Genomic DNA, 22,612 nt, shown 5'->3' with positions numbered 1-22,612 from the left:
ACAAAGCAAACACTCTAAATCTCAGCCAATTACTTCGTGTGAATATTAACACAAACCACAAGATATACGATTATTATTATTAAATCACACAGGATACCACACGACCTATTCAAATCGAGCTCCAGAATTGACTGAGTTATACTGCCGTGAATCGCATATCTGTCCCATTTGCATAGGAAATCCAGCAAAGATGGGACTGATATGCGATTCACGGCAGTATAGCAGCAAGTGCCCAAAATAGGTGCTCCTGCCCAAATGGTCCCAGACCCTAGTTTATAATAAATCAATTTATTTTGAATCTCCATTCAATCACACAATGACAGGGACAGTTTATGAGACGGTAAGAACTGTTCCGGCCACGTAGCAGATATTTTGGGCATCGACACGTTCGTAAATTACACTAGTTTACAGCATTTTTGAACTCGGTAAGCTGATGATCATTTTTGGTGTAGAATTATGCCCTGAGTTCGAAAACGCGAAAGAAAAAAATTACAGTAGAGCGGAAATTTTTTCGACTTTCCATACAAGGTTGATGGTTTGAAAACGATTTTTGTTCTATTTTTAAGCAACGTCGCTCACTTCACACATCTCATTCTCCGTAATAAATGCTCCGATTGAGCTGAACTTTTTACTGTAACTCGCCTACATATGATATGTCAAATAAATGTTGAGAAAGAATTTTTAAGTTGGTTTTTTCTTATTGAAAAAAATACATTTCTTTTAAAATTTTTGGGAATTCGGCTAAAATTTAAGAAGATCGTCCCTAAAACTCACCAATATCTTGAATTTCATCAATCTGACGTAAAACCTGTATTCAGATGATCGAATGGTATTGTATTCAGCTTTTAATTTATGGAAAAAGATTTAAAATTGGTTGAACAAAACGCAATATATTTGAATTTTAGTAAATTACATATTGTGAAAAGTTGCAAAACTCGATATTGAGCTAAAACTCAAAAACTGTTCTACTTAAAATTTTTTGAAGGTCGGTTTCGAAATCAGCACTAAATTGTGCTTCAAAAATTTTGGTCGTTGACAGAAGTTCACGACTTTCATTTTATTTTGTAAACTAGTGTTATTGAATACATATCCTATCAAAAAACAGAAATAATAAATTAGGCTTCAAGACATTGTCGATGTTGACTCCAGGACTCTCAGACGATCTTACGTAAGATAATATTCATATCTGGCCACATTTCGTGGCATTTCGAATGTCTATGGATGCGAACAAATATGAATCACGAAAGTACAATACATTAACTGCTGAGTGTGTGGATGTAAAGCGCTTAATTTCAAAAGTTATTGCAGGACATTTTATACTCATTCTGGCCTAGAAATTCACCAGAAGAAATCCTGTGGATCCATGGAACATGAACAAGTTTGCTAACTTCTGGTGCTACAGAAATTATGAAATGAAATCTACAACCTTTATAAACATTTCACTATATTCTTATTAGGTTGATTTTCAAATTTCAAAACCTGTATTGCGTTGATCCAATATCTCTAAAGTACATGCTAGTATTTTAAGCGTAGCTTCATATGCTTGTATTTTCAAAAACAGTAGTTACCCAATTACTAAAGGTAAGCACAGTAATCGTCCAAGTTCATGTTAGGTAAGCTTTTTTCTCAGGTTCCAGCTTTCTATGTCTCTCTCTTTTTTTTCTCTCCGACTTTAATTAAATCTCTCTTGCCTGTCTTCATTTGTCGTCCGTATACATTTTGAGATACTCTAGTTATAAAAAAAACGTAAACAAACAATGTAAATAATGAGACTGTTCGTAAAATTTCTCATTTTTATTCGATTTTAGAAATATTAATTCCATTAATATGAAATACCAAGGACTGCCACGTGATGGGAAAAATTACTGTGCTGTGGCAGGATGTTCTAGCTACCGATATGATGTATCAGGCACTTCGTTTTTCAAAATATTCTCCGCAAAAAGGGAGTAAGTATTGAAAACGTATTGATGAGAAATTTCGGATGAAAATAATCGTTCGTTTATCCCTCACAGGAAAGTCGATGAATGGGTTGAGTTCTGCCAAAATCCTTCGATATCAAGAAACAGCGTAATTTGTGGAAGGCATTTTCAGAAGGCTGATTTCTGCAATCCCGATAGTTCAGGGTCCAGGTATTCTGCTACCCTAATATATCAATTGCAAACATGCCAGTAATGTAACGTCAAGTATCTGTTTCTTTTCCAGGTTAAGGTTACACCTATCTGTACGCCCTACCCTTCATCCACCTGCGAGTATTATGGACATAAAACCAGAAAATCATAGTCAGGTCTGCCAAACGACTAGTTTAGTGAAAAATGAAGCCAACTGTATTCCGAACGATGGTGCACATGACCTAAAGCTTGAAATCAAAATAGAACCACCAGAAGTGAACTTTTAGGTTTAAGACAATGGTTTTATAATATCAATGAAATTAGGCCATTGCAATACTGCAACACAAAATGTAGACCAATTGAATTTAAAATGCTTCTGTATTAGACTGGGTCAACAAGGTCGATTTTTGAAACAAAGCTTTTTCGATTCCTTTTAGCGTCCGAAATAACTGTGCAAAATTCAGGAGCGATTGGTAGCGTCCCCGTATTTCGCAATGCGTTTGAAATTTAGATAGGATTTTGTATGGGGAAACGCACTTTTCTGCATTTTTCTCATACGTTCACAATTTTTATCTCATGACGTATCCTAGGCTATACGAAATTTAGATAGGATTTTGTATGGGAAAACGCATTTTTCTCATACGTTCACAATTTTTATCTCATGACGTATAGCCTAGGATATACCGAAAAACTTTGTCGAAGACCGCAAATTGACCTGAGGCTTGTAAAAAAAATAATACACTTGGCAATATAGGCCAAAACTTGAGATTTCATCATTGATGTTATTTGTTTACATATTGAATGTGAACCACTCGAACAATCTGTACGTTATAACTTTTGTTACACGCTTCGGATCGCTTTACGGTCTTCGACAAAGGTTTTCGGCGCATCTGAGGCTATATCTTAACGTCATCGGTTATATGCTTGAAGAGCAATGTAAACCCTTTATAGGAAAAAATGCAGAATAGTTAGTTTTCCCATACTAAGCCCCATACTAATTTCAATCGCAATGCGAAGTGCGGGGACGCAACCAATCGCTCCCAAATTTTGCACACTTATTTTGGACAAAGAGATCAAATTTTAATTTTCTCATACATCGTTGACCCACTCTATTAAGTAAGGTATATTCATCAATTCATCATTCATGATTTGTTCTGAAAAATGACAATGCATAAAAAATAAATGCAAAACTAATAAACCAATTGTTGCCCTCTTGTGGTAGTTTTGTTTTGTGTAACACTGAGTATGCCATGCCGTTGAGACAATATTCTTATAACCTACTCGATCTACCAAGCTAGAGAGTACCTATCGATGAAACTTGTTTTGAGCGTGCGGTAAAAAAAGCGATGGCTGGCAATCGGCCAGGATGAAGATCTTCCAATTCGGTCCTCTGCACCACCATGGGTTCTCAGGACTGATTCAGAAAGTAAAGTATAAAACGATAATTTTTTGCGTTAGGATACTCATCTCTATGTAACAAGTTCTCAATCTCTTATGGTTAAAGTTGAGGTTAATTTTCAACCTGACTCTGAAGTTATCTCAATGTTTCTGGGAACCCTGTTTGCCATACCAAATGTATGGACTTTCTAACTAAATGTCAGGAAAAACAAAATATGTATAATAGGATACGTATCATTTGGGTAGTGGGTGCTGTTTTGACACGTTTCGCTAATAACTCCGTTAACGTCATACCAATTACTTCAATTTTTGTAAACACCAGATATTGCACGTATCTCATCGTGTTCAAAAAAACAAACATGGAAAGTGTCCAAAACAGAACACACTATTCAAATGGTACCACCTTATTTCAGGAATTAGTGGGCTTTATGGAACTCGGTTAAGTTTTCTCTAAGCTTGTCAAAGTGGCAACGAAAAGCGGAGTCTGGTAGCCAACCCAGCTTGGAACTGAATCAAAAAGAAAAACGGCATTCACCCTCATTCTTGTTTCGGACGTATCGACTTTCGAGCGAAATCGATTAATTGGCAGATCTAACCCGATAGAGATCTATTTAGGTGTACAGTTAATTTAACTTTAGGCATTCTTTTTACATTTGATTACAAACAAATTAGTCTAAATTTAAAAGTTTATTTCTGTTGGTTCAACCTTAATCTCTAGCTTCAGTTCTTGTGTATCATCATCCGCCGGAATGGCGTCGACTTCTTCTTTGACTAAACTAGTTACACTATGGATTTGAAAATGGAATGCTGGTTTATTTTCTAAATTTGTTGTGGGCGGATAAAGACTAGGATACGCAAGATGGTGTAACCTAAAATTACAAGAAATAAATGTTTTATAAATATATCAATTTAAAATAATTGTGAATCAAAATGAACAGTAGTATGGGACAAACATCAAATTCTCGCTCCAGTCGACTTTTTCTATTCCATTTAGGTCCCATATGAACTGTGCAAAATTTCAGCGCAATTGGTGAAACTATAATTTAGCGCAAGCGGTTCAAAGTTTTCATAGGATTTACTATGGGAAAAGTAACACTTTCAGATAAACAATCCCAGAGGTCGCCCCTTGTTTCCTTAATTCAAACCGATCAACGTTTCTTGTGGAAAAATTATTTATGAAACTTTCCTTCGAAGACCGCAAAACGATTGGATGCTTGTGGAAAAAGTTATTGATTTATAACCGATTAGTGATCCAACGAACGGCTTTTTGTTTTGTTTTATTAGCAGCACTGTAGCTGCTGCCTTGGCTGCTGCTGTTTCTGGGGGTGGTGATGCCTCCCGCCACCCCATGCAACAACGGCAGCAGCAGTGCTGCTGATAAAACAAAGCAATAAGCCGTTCGTTGGTTGACTAATCTGTAATAAATCAATAACTTTTTTCACAAGCATCCAATCGTGTTGCGGTCTTCGAAGGAAAGTTTCATAAATATTTTTTCTACAAGAAGCATTAATTGATTTGAATTAAGGAGACAAGGGGCGACCTCTGCGATTTTTTGTTTGAAAGTGTAACTTTTCCCATAGTAAATCCTATGCAAACTTTGAACCGCTTGCGCTAAATTATAGTTTCAGCGATTGCGCTGAAATTTTGTACAGTTCATATGGAACCTAAATGGGATCTAAAAAGTCGACTGGAGCGAGAATTTTTTTTTCCATACAAGCGTGTCCCATACTAATGAACAGGTATACAAACCCTTGCGATTTGTTGTTGGGATTACAGAAATCAGACTCCTTGAAATGTCTCTCACAAACCACACTGTTTTTGGAAGGCGAAGGATTTTGACAAAATTCCAGCCACGCGTCGACGTTCCTGAAAAAAAAAAAAACAAACGGATAAATGCCATCAAAGATTTTAAATTGAAAATTTTAAATGTCTCACATCCTTTTCGCAGTGAATATTCTGAAGAACGAGATCGACGACACATCGTGCCTGACATTAGGACATCCTTCCACAGCACAGTGATTTTTTCCCATCTCGATCACGTAGGCTGCTAGCCTGATTACAGTTACATTCGAATGGAATTGATAACTCGAGATTTTAACCGAAACACGAACTTCAATGAACTACATACTATTTTGTTCATCAGTTTGTTTATGTTTTTTTATTCTATAGGTACCTAGAATGCTTGATATGTGAATGTGTATTGGTATGTAATATCTCTAAAGAGAAGATAAGAACGATTTCTAGCATGACATGTGAGCGAGAGAATCTCCCTACCAACCATAACTGATATGGTTGATGTGAGAGAGAATGCAAAGAGCGACACGGTAAGTATGAAACTGAGAAAAGCTCATTGAATCAAATTAGAACTTTCATGTCAGGGTCACTATGGTAATAGGTAAATAATTGTCACTGTTATTTTTTATGGTAAAAACATGGATTGAGACAAAGAAACCGATAAGCTCCATAGGTTATGGGGCCGTTCATAAACCACGTAGACTTTTTGGGGGAGGGGGGTCTGGCAAAAGTCTACGCTCCATACAAATTTCAAAATTTTTGTATGGACGAAAGTCTACGAGGGGGGAGGGGGGGTCTGAGATGGCCAAAATTTGGTCTACGTGGTTTATGAACAGCCCATTTAGGCTGTGCTGTGCCTACATCTGTTTGTAATAAATATTAGTCGTTTCCCAAAGCGGACCACCCTTGTTTCATACAGTTCCTAAAACTGCAACCTAAATCATTTACTGAAACCTAAAACATGTCGTAACCAATCGAGGTGACGGACCCGAATCCCACTCAGGTCAACTTACATTTCATAAGCCAACATGTGGCGTGAGAACACAAATGCGAACGAACTGCAAAGTAACAGTCAGCATTATGCATTCAATTTTACTTCACCCATCTGGTTGCTATTAACTGCCTGGCACAGCGCAACTCTATCTTTCTCCCTCTAGATGCTTAGAATGTATAAGTGCGGATCGATACATATCTGATCGATCCAAATATCCATGTAACTTAGCAAGTAAGATTTGTTGGAATAAACATTCATTCTTAACCGAACCATCGAAGTATTCACATGTAATACCGTTACTACATGTCGACCGCGACAGATTCTAAGTCCCAGACTTAGAATAGTTTAGTTCAAGTGTCAGTAGTGCCAAGTCAAGTGAATTTGCGAATCGAACAGTGATCTCCCCGCACATTATGGGCAAAACCCAAACTAAGCAAGCCAACGAAAACGGCGACGTGCAGCTTACCGCCATCGTAGAAAATCAACAGACACACGACGATCACCATCAGCAACAAATCCTGTTACTGTGGCTAATTTTCATCATAGTTGCCATACACCTAGCCATCACGTTATATCGCCTTTACAAAAAACGGGAGAAACAAATCGCCTTGAAAGCGGCGAAATCCATCGCAGCTTTGAACATGGTGTGAATTATGAGGACGACCAACTATAATAGTGTCGTGAACAACAACGACTCAACTCATCAATAATCCAGCAACGACCCCAGTTTTCCACGATAAAGCAGCGACCCCAGTTTTCCACGATAAAGCAGCGACCCCAGTTTTCCTCGATAGAGCAGCGACCCCAGTTTTCCACAAGAGAGCAGCGATTCCAGTTTTTCACGATTATGCGACAACCACCGAACAATCATCATCGACATCTCCAACAATAAATCACAAAAGCCCGGAGCAATCCAGCTCGGCGAGGCCACCCCATAGCTGCGCAGTACACCGATGCATAGCATGACGAGGACGACGGTAACCAACGAGAACTTCAAAAACCATTTATGAGTGAGTAACGAAATAAAAACAAAATTTTCATTTTAACTAATTGTGTTCAGAACATGCAAATGAAAGAACGATATGAGTTGTTAAAACAAATTTATAACGATTTAAAAGTGAAAGTGAATGTCAGATCGTCTCATCGAATTTTGTTACTAAAATCAAAAAAAGCCAACACCTTAGTTGAGCAGATATCGGAAATTACACAAATCGAAGACTCTGTTGAAAATCAAACCATATTAATTAAAAGTAAAAAAGTGTTAGAAGCGATTAATGCTTTAATCGAAATAAAACAAAATTCTGAACTAGTGTCATTCAAATCAATAGCATCAGCTGTAATATTCGCAAACAAACTGAAAAAAATTGCAAAGATGGCACAGGCGCAGGCTGCAGAATTGATTAGAACAATCCCAATATTAATTCAGATTTACAATGGTGATGGGGAAAAATTGTCTAGCACAGTGGCAGCTCTGAAGGCATGCAAAACTTTAATTAATAACGATAACCAGGCGATTCCCCTTCAGGTTATACTTTCTCGTTTGGAGGGAAAAGCGAGAGCAGCCGTGGGAGACAATCCTCAAGATGTGGATGATATAATCGCAAAGCTTGAGGAAAAATGTCAAGTTAAAATCGCACCTGAAACGGTTGTTGCAAAATTAAATGCAACCAGGCAGAACGGTGATGTAGGAAAGTTTACAGAGCAAATTGAAAAGCTCACATTACAATTGGAACGTGCCTATATACACGAAAACGTCCCGGTAGACACAGCTACAAAAATGGCTGTGAAAGCAGGAGTTAAAGCTCTTGCGTCAGGTGTGAAGAATTCTGAAACCAGACTTCTTTTGAAGGCTGGGCAATTTTCTACTCTTACCGCAGCAGTAGAAAAGGTTACCGAAAATGAATCAGCAGGTAGCTCTACAAATAGTGTCCTACACTACCGCGCTCATAGTTTTAATAATAATCGACCAAGGGATACTCGTTCTTCGAATAACTACCACAGAGGCCGTGGAAGTGGAAACCGTCCTGCTAATTACGTACGAAATGACAGATATCAGCCACGTGGCACAACAAATTACCGGCGAAATAATTATGATAATTACTATAGGCAAAATAGTCAAAATTTTGACCGTAATCAGCGTGGCAGATCTCATTTTAACGCTCCGCGTGTTTTCTTTACGCAAGCGGGAAACCAACCAGCTCCTCAACTGGGCCAGGTTGGGAGCCAAAGACAACATCAAGGCCAACTCGTGAACCAAATTCAACAACCGCAACAACCTCAACAACCACAAGGTCAGGTTGTGCATCATATAACGCGAAATTAAAAAATGAACAATGTTTTCAAATAAATACAACGTGTAGCAATTTTGTATATCTAAAATTAAAATTTTCGCCTACAGAATCAACTTTGTTAGTTGATTCAGGTGCCGAAGTTTCCATCTTTAAAGTCAATTCGCTCAAACAATCCTTACCAATAAATTCTACAGAAAAATGTCAAATAACTGGCATAAATAGCTTACCTACGGAGACTATCGGAACTATTTCAACCGATATTTTACTTCCAAATGGCACATCAGTGCTACATAAATTCCAAATAGTTGATCAAAGCTTTCCAATACCGACAAATGGAATTCTCGGTAGAGATTTCTTTACAAAATATCATTGTTCAATTAATTATGACACTTGGGTCCTAACAACTATTTGCAACGGAGAGACACTCGAAATTCCAATCGAAGATAATTTGAATGGAGATTTCATATTACCACCACGATGTGAGATTTACAGACACATCCATTCTAGCGAAATTAACGATAACTATGTTTTATTATCCAATGAAGTCAAACCTGGAGTTTATTGTGCTAATGCAATAGTAAACTCTAAAAATCACGTCGTAAAATTAATCAACACTAATGATGAACCCATACGCCTAAATAAAAATTTTGAAAGGACTTACGTACCTCTTCAAAATTACAATATCCTTAATTATGACAAACCCAATTCTGAGGACAGAATTAATAAACTTTTTGAAGAGTTAAAATCAAACAGTTTAACGGGGACGCACAAACAAAAACTTTTAAACTTGTGTGCTAAATTTAATGACATATTTGCCCTAGAAGGAGACACGTTATCCAGTAACAATTTTTATAAACAGAAGATAAATTTGTCTGAAAGTTCCCCGGTTTATATTAAAAATTACCGTTCACCAGAAATTCATCGACACGAAATCAATACACAAGTTGATAAACTTTTACATGATAAAATTATACGACCTTCTGTTTCACCGTATAACTCCCCTATTCTTCTAGTCCCAAAGAAGTCCTCCACAGACACTAAAAAATGGCGTCTTGTAGTGGATTTCAGACAGCTTAACAAGAAAATAGTTGCCGATAAATTTCCGCTACCTAGGATAGACGATATCCTCGATAACCTAGGTAGAGCGAAATATTTCAGCACTTTAGACTTGATGTCCGGTTTCCATCAGGTTGAACTTGATGAACACTCGAAACAATTTACTGCCTTCTCCACAACATCTGGTCATTTTGAATTTAACAGATTACCGTTTGGGTTGAACATATCACCAAACAGTTTTCAGAGAATGATGACTATTGCCCTCAGTGGACTGCCACCAGAGTGTGCATTTCTTTATATCGATGATATAATTGTAGTTGGATGCTCAATTAATCATCATCTTACCAACCTTGAAAAAGTTTTTGAAAAACTACGACAGTTCAATTTGAAATTAAATCCGTCTAAATGCAATTTTTTCTGCGCTGATGTTACCTATTTAGGACATCACATCTCTGAACACGGTATACAACCAGATAAAAGCAAATATTCTTCAATATTAAACTATCCCGAACCGAAATCAGCAGACGACATTAGAAGATTTGTAGCGTTTTGTAGTTATTACAGACGTTTTATCCCTTATTTCGCTGATTTAGCAGCACCATTAAATTCATTGTTACGTAAAAATGCAAAATTTGAGTGGACAGAAAATTGTAAGCACGCCTTCCAAACCTTGAAAAATAAGCTTCTATCACCCCAAATTTTGAAATTTCCTGACTTTAACAAAACGTTCATACTCGGCACGGATGCGTCTAAAATAGCATGCGGTGCAGTGTTGTCCCAAATGCACGGCGAAATAGACTTACCAGTTGCTTACGCAAGTCGTAAATTTACGAAAGGCGAAAGCAATAAATCAACCATCGAGCAAGAACTTACAGCCATTCATTGGGCTATTACGTATTTTAGGCCATATTTATATGGTAGAAAATTCGTGGTCAGAACTGACCATCGCCCACTCGTACACCTATTTTCTATGACTTATCCCTCTTCGAGACTTACTCAAATGAGAGTAGATTTAGAAGATTTCGTTTTTGAAGTTGAGTACGTGAAAGGTAAAGATAATGTCGGGCCCGACGCACTATCACGTATAACCATCAATTCGAAAGAACTAAAAAATCTACAAATATTGCCAGTTCAAACAAGATCTATGGCTCAAAATTTACCACCTATTCCAAATAGTAATCATGCTGCTAATGAGATTGATCACCTCAAGGCATATGATTCTATAAACAACATTGACGCATTTAACATGCCTAAACTTATCTTTACAAACCAACAAAATGACTTATATGTGACAATTTACAACAAAAATGTGAAAAGGGTTATTGCTCAAGCACAATTCCCCTATGCATCTAAATCGAGAAATTTTAAAAGGTACCTTACTGTTATAAATGATATGGCCAAGAAAAGCGAAGTGAAAAAGCTAGCAATTGCAAGAACAGATATAATATTCACGATGTTTACACCTGAAAGTTTCAAACAGGAATGTAACAACGTTTTGAAAGATGTACAATTGATACTGTACAATCCCGCGCAAATTATAAAAGATGAAAATGAAATCTTGAAAATCATCGCAGAAAACCACGTGACACCCTTAGGAGGACATGTAGGTATAAACAAACTTATACAAAAATTAAGACGAAACTACTACTGGATTAATATGAAATCCATAATCACCAAATTTGTCAAATCTTGTCTTCTCTGTAAGCAGAACAAGAACACGATTAATACTAAGGAAAAATTCATTCATACAACAACTCCCAATCGAACTTTTCAAACGATCTCAATGGATACAATTGGTCCATTCACGAGATCTACAAAAGGAAATCGATATGCATTGACAATTCAATGTGAGTTATCAAAATACGTTATAGTAAGTCCAATTGTTGATAAGCAGGCGAATACGCTAGCGAAAGCCTTCGTCGAAAATTTAGTATTAAGATATGGATGCCCATCTATTATTAAAACAGATATGGGAACGGAATATAAAAATGAAGTATTCCAGCATATAGGGTAGGTAATCAAACTTTGAACCAAATTGCGGCTTTGTGAAGCAGTGCAAATTTTAAGTAATTTTTTCTCCCACATGGAAATAATTTACTACGGCAAAATCGTATGTACATGAAAGCCACGGGTATAAGCTTTCTGTTAAATGGTAAAAAGTTTGTATTTGCACCGAATTTCATTGAAATATTCGATTTTTCATCAACAATGATTTTAATCTTAATTTGAACCATCGTAATCATAATTTGAACCAATTTTAATCTTAATTTGAACTACTGGCGGCAGCAGCTCGAGCAACTCACAAAACAGCCAATTCCATGCTAAACAATTAAAAATCACATGAATCTGCTAATTCGCATACCTATTTTTCATTAGGCAGAGGAATCTCACCTCAGAATGTTCGAAATCCTTTAGGAATTTGGAAACTAAATTTGGAATTTTTCATCCCCCAAGAGTAAACAAAGCAACCACTAGCGCAATCTACAGGCCAACACTAGAAGCTCACCCCCGTTTACTAGTTCAAATTTAGATTACAAATGGTTCAACTTAAGATAACATTCTCCAAGTAAGAATCACTTAAATTTGATAATTTTATGACAAATAATGCGGAATATTATTCGGTTGGTCGATTCTACGATAAATAAGCTTTCATTTAACGTATTCACTTATTGCGTGTGATGCAATGCATGAGCTGTACGGGTGCACCGAAAATGGGCTTTCTCTGGGGGGAAATAGGTGAAATCACAGTGATTTTTCAATTGCCTGTTTTCCATGACAAAAACGCTTTTTTCAATGCTTTTAAAGTCCATGTTATCAGGTTATATTACGGAAAGCTGTTTAACATCTTTTTCGGGACAATATTTGCCTAAAAAGTACGTCGTTTTAATGAATTTCGAAATGGTTCAAATTAAGATTACAATTTGACTAGTTCAAAGTTTGATTTCTTACCCTATGTAATTTACTTCAGATAAAACACAACTTCTCCACTGCATATCATCCCGAAACAATTGCAAGCCTAGAGCGCAACCACAGATGCCTTAACGAATACTTGAGACATTACATAAATGAGCAACATGATGACTGGGATTCATGGTTGCCCTATTATACTTTTTATTACAACACCACACCACATACCGAAACAAAATATTCACCATTTGAATTAGTATACGGAAGACAGTTTCAATTCCCAACCAACTTAACTAATAGAATCGATCCAGTTTATAACACAGACTCATACGTTACAGAAATGAAATATAGAATTCAAACAGCATGTGCCAAAGCGAAAGAATTATTAGATAAATCTAAAATAACACGAATTCAAAGTCAATCGCAAACATCTAATCCGTTAGACACAAAAGTAGGAGATACAGTTTGGCTTAAAGTAGAAAACCGAAGAAAACTTGATTCTGTATACTCAGGTCCATTTAAAATTACCAACATAGATCATCCAAATGTTACAATAGAAAATTTAATTTCAAAAGAACGCCAAAATGTACATAAGAACAGAATAATTAAGTAAAGCATAAATCCAATTGTAAACCAAAAAAAAATATCAACGAATGGTCTACTGCGTAAACCATTCTTCCCATTAGGGGGTAGGTGTGCTGTGCCTACATCTGTTTGTAATAAATATTAGTCGTTTCCCAAAGCGGACCACCCTTGTTTCATACAGTTCCTAAAACTGCAACCTAAATCATTTACTGAAACCTAAAACATGTCGTAACCAATCGAGGTGACGGACCCGAATCCCACTCAGGTCAACTTACATTTCATAAGCCAACATGTGGCGTGAGAACACAAATGCGAACGAACTGCAAAGTAACAGTCAGCATTATGCATTCAATTTTACTTCACCCATCTGGTTGCTATTAACTGCCTGGCACAGCGCAACTCTATCTTTCTCCCTCTAGATGCTTAGAATGTATAAGTGCGGATCGATACATATCTGATCGATCCAAATATCCATGTAACTTAGCAAGTAAGATTTGTTGGAATAAACATTCATTCTTAACCGAACCATCGAAGTATTCACATGTAATACCGTTACTACAAGGCTAAGACTTGATGCCCTCGTCCTTTGATGTCCAATCAAATCCAACTAATTGAACATTACACTTTGTTATACTCTAACGTCTAACCACACATCAACCATTCAACCCTAACATTATTGAACATTGTTCCACACAGAATATTATTAATATTTATTAAAGACACTTTACCACATCACACAGTAGTGTGTGATTGGCCTCCTAAAGTGAGGTTAAGTTTTGTGAAATCCAAGGTGAAATCCCATTTCGTATTTTAGTGATTGAGTCGTTCCAGATAAATTGAATGTGGGATCGGGGTAGAAAAATTCATTTTATCGATAAATTTACCAAAAAATTGATGATTAAACTGATGGGGAGTTGGTATTTCCAAGGGTATTTCCCTTTCAAACTTCCAAATTTTCACCTCTACTTTCAATCGCCAATAGTTCTTTAGGAAAATGTTTCATATGCCTCATCTATTCAGAAACTCCATTGAGTCTGACTCACCGGTCATGAAAATTATAGCCTAATTTCCGTCCAATTTGTGCCATACATTGTGTTCAAGGTGCACATCGTCGTCATCCTTCGAGCGGGGTAGTTATTACGAAAGAAAACCCCGAAAAAAATATACACCACTTCCGCCGATTCACCAATATTTCGGCAGACCGTTGGCGTCATAAAAATCCTCGGCACATAGATCCATAGTGCAAGTCAGCACCCCGTTTGGCTGACATTCGCACACGTTGCACTGCTTGCGGAACGTCTTTCTCGGTGGACATGGCAGGCGTTTGCGTTCTGCCTCCGTGCCTTTGGTAGCAGTCCGCTCGATTGCCTCCAGGATGGACTGGTCGTACGAACAGAACCGTTGCTCCGCGCCTTTAAGAACGCTTATGCAGTTGATGAAGTTACTGGCCGATCCAATAGTTCGCTTGGGCCGACTTTCAGAGGATAATGTGGCAGCTGTTGAATTATGGGTAGAGTAAAGTGGGGCAAAAGTTCGAGTGGGGCAAGAGTTTCTTTTGAAGTTTTTGAGCTCAATTGAAATTATTTCTTTCGGGTGTCAAGGTTGTTCAAACCCTTTTTGAAAAAGAGTCTTTCACTCCAAAAATTATGAAAATTGATCAATATTTCGAGAAGTTATGACAAAATGTTGTTTTTTAATCAAAAAATTGTAACATGCGATGGCCCTTCCAACGCATGGAATGAAATTCTAATGAAATCTAATTCGATTTTTTATTTTGGGGCGTAACTAGGTATATTCTGAAGATGCTCTAGCATGTATAACTTTTTGCAAAAAAGATTTGGAAATCGTATTTTACACATAGTGGGGCAAAAGTTCGAATTGTGGGGCAAAAGTTCGAGTCATGTGGCAACTTTAGGTATAAACCTAAAATTCTGCAAAATGTACATATTATCGCTAAGAGTGATAGAATTAGTGAGAAAATTCGATTAAAGTTGGAAAAAAATGTTGTTTTATCTGAATTTGGCGGAAAACTACTAATTTTTGGAGTAGTAAATTTAACCCTGATTTGGGTAAAATCCAAATCGAATTTTAAAGTGTATTCCAATTTTAACATCAAATATTAAGTGGTTTCAGGTATTCCTATTACCAAAGTGTCAAAATAGTGTGCTACGGTTAGCGAAACTCCACAAACACTAGATTCGAACTTTTGCCCCAGTGGTGGGGCAAGAGTTCGAATAAAACACACACATACAAAAAGTGTTGTAACTCAAAATTGAAAAGACATTTGGCGTAACTTTGTTCAGCAAAATTTTAGCTCATGGATGGTAGAATCACCACACAGTATTTATTTATTTTTATCTGCTTCAAATTTTTGAAATAGGTTGAACTATCAACTAAGGTCGAACTTTTGCCCCAACTTACTCTATAATTTTCCATGAATATGAATTTAATTTTGTATCCAATATTGCCATGCAAAGAATAATAAGCTAAGTAACATGCAATGTTATTGTTGAATATTCCAATACACAGTATACATCAATGTATGAGCTATCTTTTTCACAAGAGATTCTACTCATAATCCTCCATAGAACTAATAACAACCATGCGTCTCCTTTTTTTTAGCTGGACGTCGATGAAGATGCTCAATAAATCAGTCTATAGTTTTGCCTACATACATACAAATATCTGTTTTCTGTGACGGAAGTATTCTAGCATTACCTGATGCACCACCTGTATTCGCAGCTATATTAGCTAGAACCGTTGCTATCACAATCAGGACCAAGAACGGAACCTAACGGAACTAAAGCCGAGCGATCCATGTTAATCTGGCAAGCTAAAATTATATTCCACTACTGCAACTGTCAGCAGCTTGGTCTTTGCTTTTAAATAATTAAGCTGCTTGATGTACATTGCATTGCACATCCAATATGTGTAGAGCAAGAGGAGTGCCAATTATAGGATGGCAAACGATTAGTCTGCCGGCGAATCAATATATGTATGGAATGATAACAACGCCAACTAGCATTTCAGTGTACGGATTACGGAATGAAAGCAGGTCGTTTGAAATCGTTTGCATGTCACGGTTAAATTTATATGTTCAAAGATAGAATGATGCGATGAGCGCATGGTGTAGAATATACTAATTCTGTCTAGCGTACGCATTTCTACTAATCTGCCAATATCAACGTATCCCATGGCATTTGTCTATCTGCGCTTTCTTTGCGCTGGGCTATACGCGAATATTATTAAGCGATTATGATCTTAAGTCTAAGAGAACACAACAACGGCATGGTGTTGAATGGGATTGCCGAATCAAGCGTGGCAACTCATACAGTGGAAACCAACAACGGAATAGATTTGGAAATTGCAAAACTCATCAAAAGTAACAGGAATGCTTCTCACTTAAACACATGGGAGTCAATGTTCATCAATAACGCCCTTCAAAGACCGCTGATGAATAAAGACCATCCTCCCATCATGTCGAGTCTATTCGATCTCACAGACACGAATCGCCTGCAGTACCAATGTCTACTCTCCTTTCCCGGACCAGTACAAACAGCATCGCAGTCAGCCGGACATTGTCTCGTAGATGGGCTGCAGCGATCCCGAAACCGGTCCGCTCTAAGATATTTTTTAATTAATTTGACGATTTAAGAACTATAAATGTCGTGTCTTGTCTCGCGGCGTGTCTCATACATAAATGATGATCTTTTTCTCACAGACTACAACTGCGAGCATTGGGTAGGTGAATAATTCTCGCTGAGACCGGCCCACTATTTATACCTTCTCTTCAAAAATCTTTTAGGTGGCGATTTTCTGAAAGTCCTTGCCAAAAAGTAAAGAAAATGCATTTGGTTCCTCAAATTGATGGACCCCCTGTTAATTAGAGCCACAACAATTTTTACGGACCCCTCGATTTGATCATCTTGGGTTTTTATACCAAAACTTTTTTTTATCATGTTGGCAACCACCGATTTTCAAAATTTTTGCATCAAAGCTGAGGCATTTACACACAACATATAAAAAATAGAGATGTCTTTTTTTCGTATCAAAAGTTATCTGCAGTATAGTAAATCATTTTATTATAACAGTAAATAGTAATCCTCTTTTCAAGAACATTTCGTTTTGAGGTGGGTTTAGGCGAAACTTTCGAGTTATAACGGTTTAAATGAGCCACCATTTGACCAAAATCGAGGGGTCCGCAAAAAAAAAATCTGGCTCTAACTAACGGGGGGTCCTTCAATTTGAGTAACCAATTGCATTTTCCTTGCTTTTTTGGCCAGTACTTTCAGAAAATCGCCACTTGAAACATTTTTGAAGACAAGGTGTAAATAGTGGGCCGGTCTCGAGCGAGAATTACCATGAGAATTACTCAGGTTTGAATATTCAGAGCCTTTTTGAGTGGAATAGGGTCAAGATAAATTTTGATGCTAACGGACTTTGTATTATCTCGTTAAACTCTTACCAAATTACTGACCTATTCGGTGTGGAGCACTTCTTGAACAATCATCATTCTCTAATAGTTACAACTCTTTTTTCAGCGTGCTCCGCATGACAATAGGGTCCTAAAATTAAAGATGAAAGCTCGCTTTTATTGAATAATACGATCAAGCATAGAATTCTAGGGTGCACTACCAAAGGAAAACTATTTGTACAAAAATGATGAGAACACCAACGAATGTCATCAATATGTTAAAAGATAGCTAAGTTTCTATACTTTACAGGAAAAATAAAGAAACGGAGCCAAAACTATCAGTTATGGATACATTTTTTAACTGTGGTTCAACGTGCACGAAAACGTTGGATCTACAAAGATGGTGATTGGGCTGCTTTCGAAAGTAGTATTCTAAATTCTCTTTCGCCATCAGAAGATTGTGTTGAGCAGCTTAGTAATGTCATCCTCAGCGCAGCAGAAATTTCCATCCCACAAACGTCTGCACGGCGAAAAGCTCTTCGAATACTGAAGCGTATGGACCCGTATGAGTAAATGCTCTTTACTAAATCAATGTGAAGCCGTGGAGCAAATCTCTGTGAAACTTCACAGAGATCTGATTAAAGAGTATTTACTCAGCTTTATTCATATGGCCTATTGACTCATGGAACCAGTTCTGCCAAACCTTCAATCCAAGCACTCCAGCTGATGTGCTTTGGGGAAACTTCAACCGTCTAATGGGGAAACGAAGGAAAGGACAACGAGATCTCCAAATCGATAGATCATATGTGAAAGATCCTTCCATAATCGCTGATCGCTTTGCCGTCTTTTTTCACCAAACATCTTCAGGAAGCTCCAGTGCTGGAAATGACGTGGCTGATTCTGATTGGGATCTAAATATCGACGCTGCGGATAACCCTCGACTTGATACAGACTTCACCATCTACGAACTGATGCGAACTGAGACTCTGCCAGCGGACATTCAACGGGAGAAGACAAAATTGGGTACCCGATGATCAAGCGTTTGCCATATGCAGGAAAGCTTACGTTACAAAAAATCTTCAATAAAGTCGGGTCGGAAGGTAAATTTCCAAGTAGCTGGAAAGAAGGAGTCGTCATACCAATACCCAAATCCAGCAATCAGCATCAACGTGTAGAAGGATATCGGCCAATCTCGCTCTTGAGCTGCATTGGCAAAGTGTATGAGCGTATGGTGAACCATAGGTTGATGACCTACTTCGCTGACTTGGCTGAAATATTGGCCGAAATTGAACAAACAATAGAAATACACTAGAACTCTAATGGCGCTGTAGTCAGTTTTCTTATTTAATTATTTTAATAACTTTAATTGCAATAATTTACTATTTTAAAGTGTCCATCTTGTAGAGGACCTTTTGTTATGGTAAACAAAATTAACTTGACACTTCTAGTACCGCTGCTGACGCTGTAAGGGCGTGGCAAACTAGATGTTAGTCACACGAACAGTCGCGACATTGGACTTCTGTGGCTAGTTATTCTACTGAACAAACCAACGCACATGCAGAGTTTGCCTTGCTTGATATTAATAAAGCATACGATCAAGTTTGGCGCTCACATATTATGCAACAAATTGATAGCCTCAACGTTGGAAAACGTATTCGGAGTTGTATTAGCAACTTTCTCAGGGATCGGCGTTTCAAAGTGTCCTATGGGGGTTGTTTATCAACGGAGCGGACACAAGATAATGGTGTTCCCCAAGGATCCGTGTTAGCTGTCACTTTATTCCTGCTTGCTATCAACCCGGTTTTTGAAGTTATCCCCAAAAACATTAGGGTTTTAGTCTATGCTGATGACATAGCTCTAGTCGCTCTTTCCAAACACCTTCCGAAAGTACGAAGCAAACTAATAGAAGCAGTGGATGCAGTCAATAAGTGGGCTAAAAGTGTCAAATTTTGTCTATCTGCCACCAAATCCTGTATCCTTCATCTCTGCAAAAAATCCAGACACAGGTGGAGAAATGCTCGGAATGCTGAGTAGAATAACTAACCACAGAAGTCCAAAGTCGCGACTATTCGTGTGACGAATGCTGTTAGGATCGATAATGAAGTTGTTCCAGAAATAAAAATTGCTCGGTTTTTGGGAGTGTGGATCAATCAGAAAGGAAGCTTTGCTGTACATGGAGCTAAAACCAAAGAATCAATCAGAAGTCGCATCAACTACTTGAAAGCTTTGTCCTCCAGAGCTGACCGAACACCCTATGGAAAATAGCCAATGCTGTATGTATCTCCAAGCTTACTTTCGGAATCGAGCTTTTCGGTCTCAAACTCACCAGTACCATCCAAACAATCAACGAAATATTGAGAATATCATCTGGAGCCCTAATATCATCACCTTAGCTTAGCTGTCGAGGCCGGACAGCTACCACTGGACCTAAGATTGGTTCAATCTTTCACCCGTCAGACTTGCTGAGAAACCCAATCGTGACCATCAACACCTCCGCAATAAAGTAACAGAACTATTCCACGATGAAACCGGTCTTCAAATCCCAGGTATCGCCAAAGCGATAGGTAAAGCTCCATGGAATTTACATCCAGTCAAAATCGATTGGTCTACCAAATCGGCCATCAAAAAAGGTCACAACAAGAATATTGCTAGAGCCATTGCTAAGGACCTCCAATGTCAAAAGTATAAGGAATACAGTCAAATATTCACTGACGGTTCGAAATCCGGCTACGCGGTGAGTCTAGCTGTGATCAGTCAAGATTTTCTAATAGAAGGGAGTATACCAGCTCGATGCAGCGTTTATTCCGCAGAAGCAACAGCACCAGCTAGCTGTATATCCGCTATAGAAAAAAGAGATACAAAGCACCCGTTCATACGATCTGTACTAGTATCTGCAAGCCACAAGAACATTAGCATCTGCTGGGTTCCAGGACACTCAGGGATACCCGAGAACGAAGCAGCTGATCAAGCCGCTGAAAGGGGCCGATCTGCCCCATTACTACACGAATATGTACCGGCCGATAACGTCATCAAGTGGATCTCCCAACGAGTGTACGAGAAATTCCAACAAATTTGGAACGACCATCGAGCGACATTTCTTCAGAAAATCAAGCCAGCGATTGGTCAGTGGAAAGATCGTCGAGACCGTCAAGAGCAGAAAGTGCTAACACGTTGCAGAATCGGACATACCAAACTCACCAAGAAGTACCTATTTGATCGACATCAATCCAAAACGTGTGAAGTTTGTAAAGTCGAACTATCTGTTGAACACTTAATCACTAGTTGTAAGAAACACGATGACCTTCGTAACAAAATCGGCATCAACATTAACATTCAAATCGCACTTAGCAATTCAAAATCTGAGGAAACTAAACTGTTCAAGTTCTTGAGGAAAAGTAGTTTATTTGAACTATTGTAATAGCTGTAATATTTATTTACTAAGAGGCGAATGAACCCTTCCACGGTGTGCCAAGAACCGTTATTAACAAATAAAAATGTCCACCCAAGCGGCACCCGGTATTCGAAAGATATACTATTCTAGTATCTCCTCTGAAAATTTGAAAATATTTCATCGAGGGAAATCAAAGTTTTTGTGATTTGAAGATTTTGAGCCATTTCTATAGGATTTTCTTATATGAGTAAATATGCACGCACGGTATGCCTGATACTACTATTGACAAATAAAAATGTACTCCAAACTCACACCCGGTGTTTGAAAGGTATACTATTCTAGTATCTCCTCCGAAAATTAAAAAAAAAATTTATCGAGGGAAACCAAAGTTTTTACTGTTTGAAGATTTTCCTATTTTTTCATAGAATTAGCTCATATATGGGAATATTGTCATACGGTGCTCTTCCTATTCTTAAACAAATAATACCATCGCTAAACAAAATTAAAAAAAAAAACTTCGTATTATGAGATGAGAAAAAAAAGAACAGGGTTTTGGAACCCTAGAAGTGTCATAGTGAAAGAATTTTCGAAAAATATTGGAACGGGACTTCACAGTTGAAGACCGAAGTTTGTATTGAGAACTTGGGGTGTTCAATTGATATACGCATTAGAGTTTATAGGGTCCCAAACCCCAATTATAATATTTTTCTCATCCCATAACGCAAACTAGTGTTGAACGGTGTCATGAGTTTCACAAATTCCAAAAGTACAATAAATATTCAAGCAACTTCTCTGAAAGCTTGGCCCTAGGCTAGTTCATCTTGGGACCCACACTTTACTTTCCTTCCGAAGGAAAAACACACATTTTATGAGTTTGTCGGGAGTGGGATTCAATTCCAGGTCCTTGGCGTGATAGTCAAGTGTTCTAACCAGGGAGAATAACAGGTTATTCTCCCTGGTTCTAACCATCACACCAGGTCCGCTCCACATTTGGCAACATTTAATTGAGTGGAATTTCAATTACCGTAGTTTGAGAATCTAATTAATATTTCATAGTTCTACCTGCTACTCGAATACAAATAAAAATGTGGCACGCCGTGAGCGTTGATTACATACTTTCTAAGTGTTTGGCACAGGTTTTTTTTTTGTTTTTAGGCACGTTGTTGGTATCTTGTCGGTGAATTTGAAAATGTTTCATGGTGAAAAGAGAGTTAAACTGAATTATCAGACTGAATTAAGATATTGAAGCTTTCAAAGTAAACCTAAATGCTAATTTTTTTACTACCCAGTTTTTATACGTCATGGTACTAACGTGTCTTCCGTGGATTTAGAAATTTTACATTTGAATGATCATCAGTAACAACAATTTTAAGCTTTGATTTCAATTTCATTGGAGATATGCATATCGCTTTATCTATAAACACGTTAAAAACACTTGCTGAGTTTTGTAATAGTATCGCAAAAAATGTGATATATAATCAAAGTTTTAGATGCATGTTTAGATGAGTTACAAAATATATATTCATGGCGAGGAATGATTAACATGAGAAATTGAAATAATATTCTATGAAGTTACTACATTTTCAATATACTTTATTATGTCTTATATTTTCAAACCACTGTAATTTGCGATCGTTTCAATGAAATGTTGTCAAACTTTCAGAGAAATTGTTT

At 37.5% G+C, this 22,612-nt stretch overlaps 1 protein-coding gene and 1 long non-coding RNA gene across 2 annotated transcripts; one reads left to right on the top strand and one right to left on the bottom strand.

Moving 5' to 3' along the window:
• The first annotated feature begins 1,676 nt into the window (after window positions 1–1,676).
• Window positions 1,677–2,438, top strand: LOC109400173 (uncharacterized). Its single transcript, XR_003897285.2, has 3 exons — window positions 1,677–1,946; window positions 2,013–2,129; window positions 2,203–2,438. It is a non-coding gene; the product is annotated as an uncharacterized LOC109400173 (long non-coding RNA).
• Window positions 2,439–13,699: 11,261 nt separating this feature from the next.
• Window positions 13,700–15,952, bottom strand: LOC115266908 (uncharacterized). The gene is given in 3 exon segments (XM_062859124.1): window positions 13,700–14,629; window positions 15,852–15,933; window positions 15,935–15,952. Coding segments are annotated over 3 exon segments (414 nt in total). The 3' UTR covers window positions 13,700–14,315.
• Between the last annotated feature and the right edge of the window lie 6,660 nt (window positions 15,953–22,612).

This window comes from Aedes albopictus, chromosome 3, assembly GCF_035046485.1.
Source record: "Aedes albopictus strain Foshan chromosome 3, AalbF5, whole genome shotgun sequence".
NCBI classification, from domain to species: Eukaryota; Metazoa; Arthropoda; class Insecta; order Diptera; family Culicidae; genus Aedes; species Aedes albopictus.
Note: the sequence above shows the minus strand (reverse complement) of the source record. Positions and strands in the feature narration are given on the sequence as shown.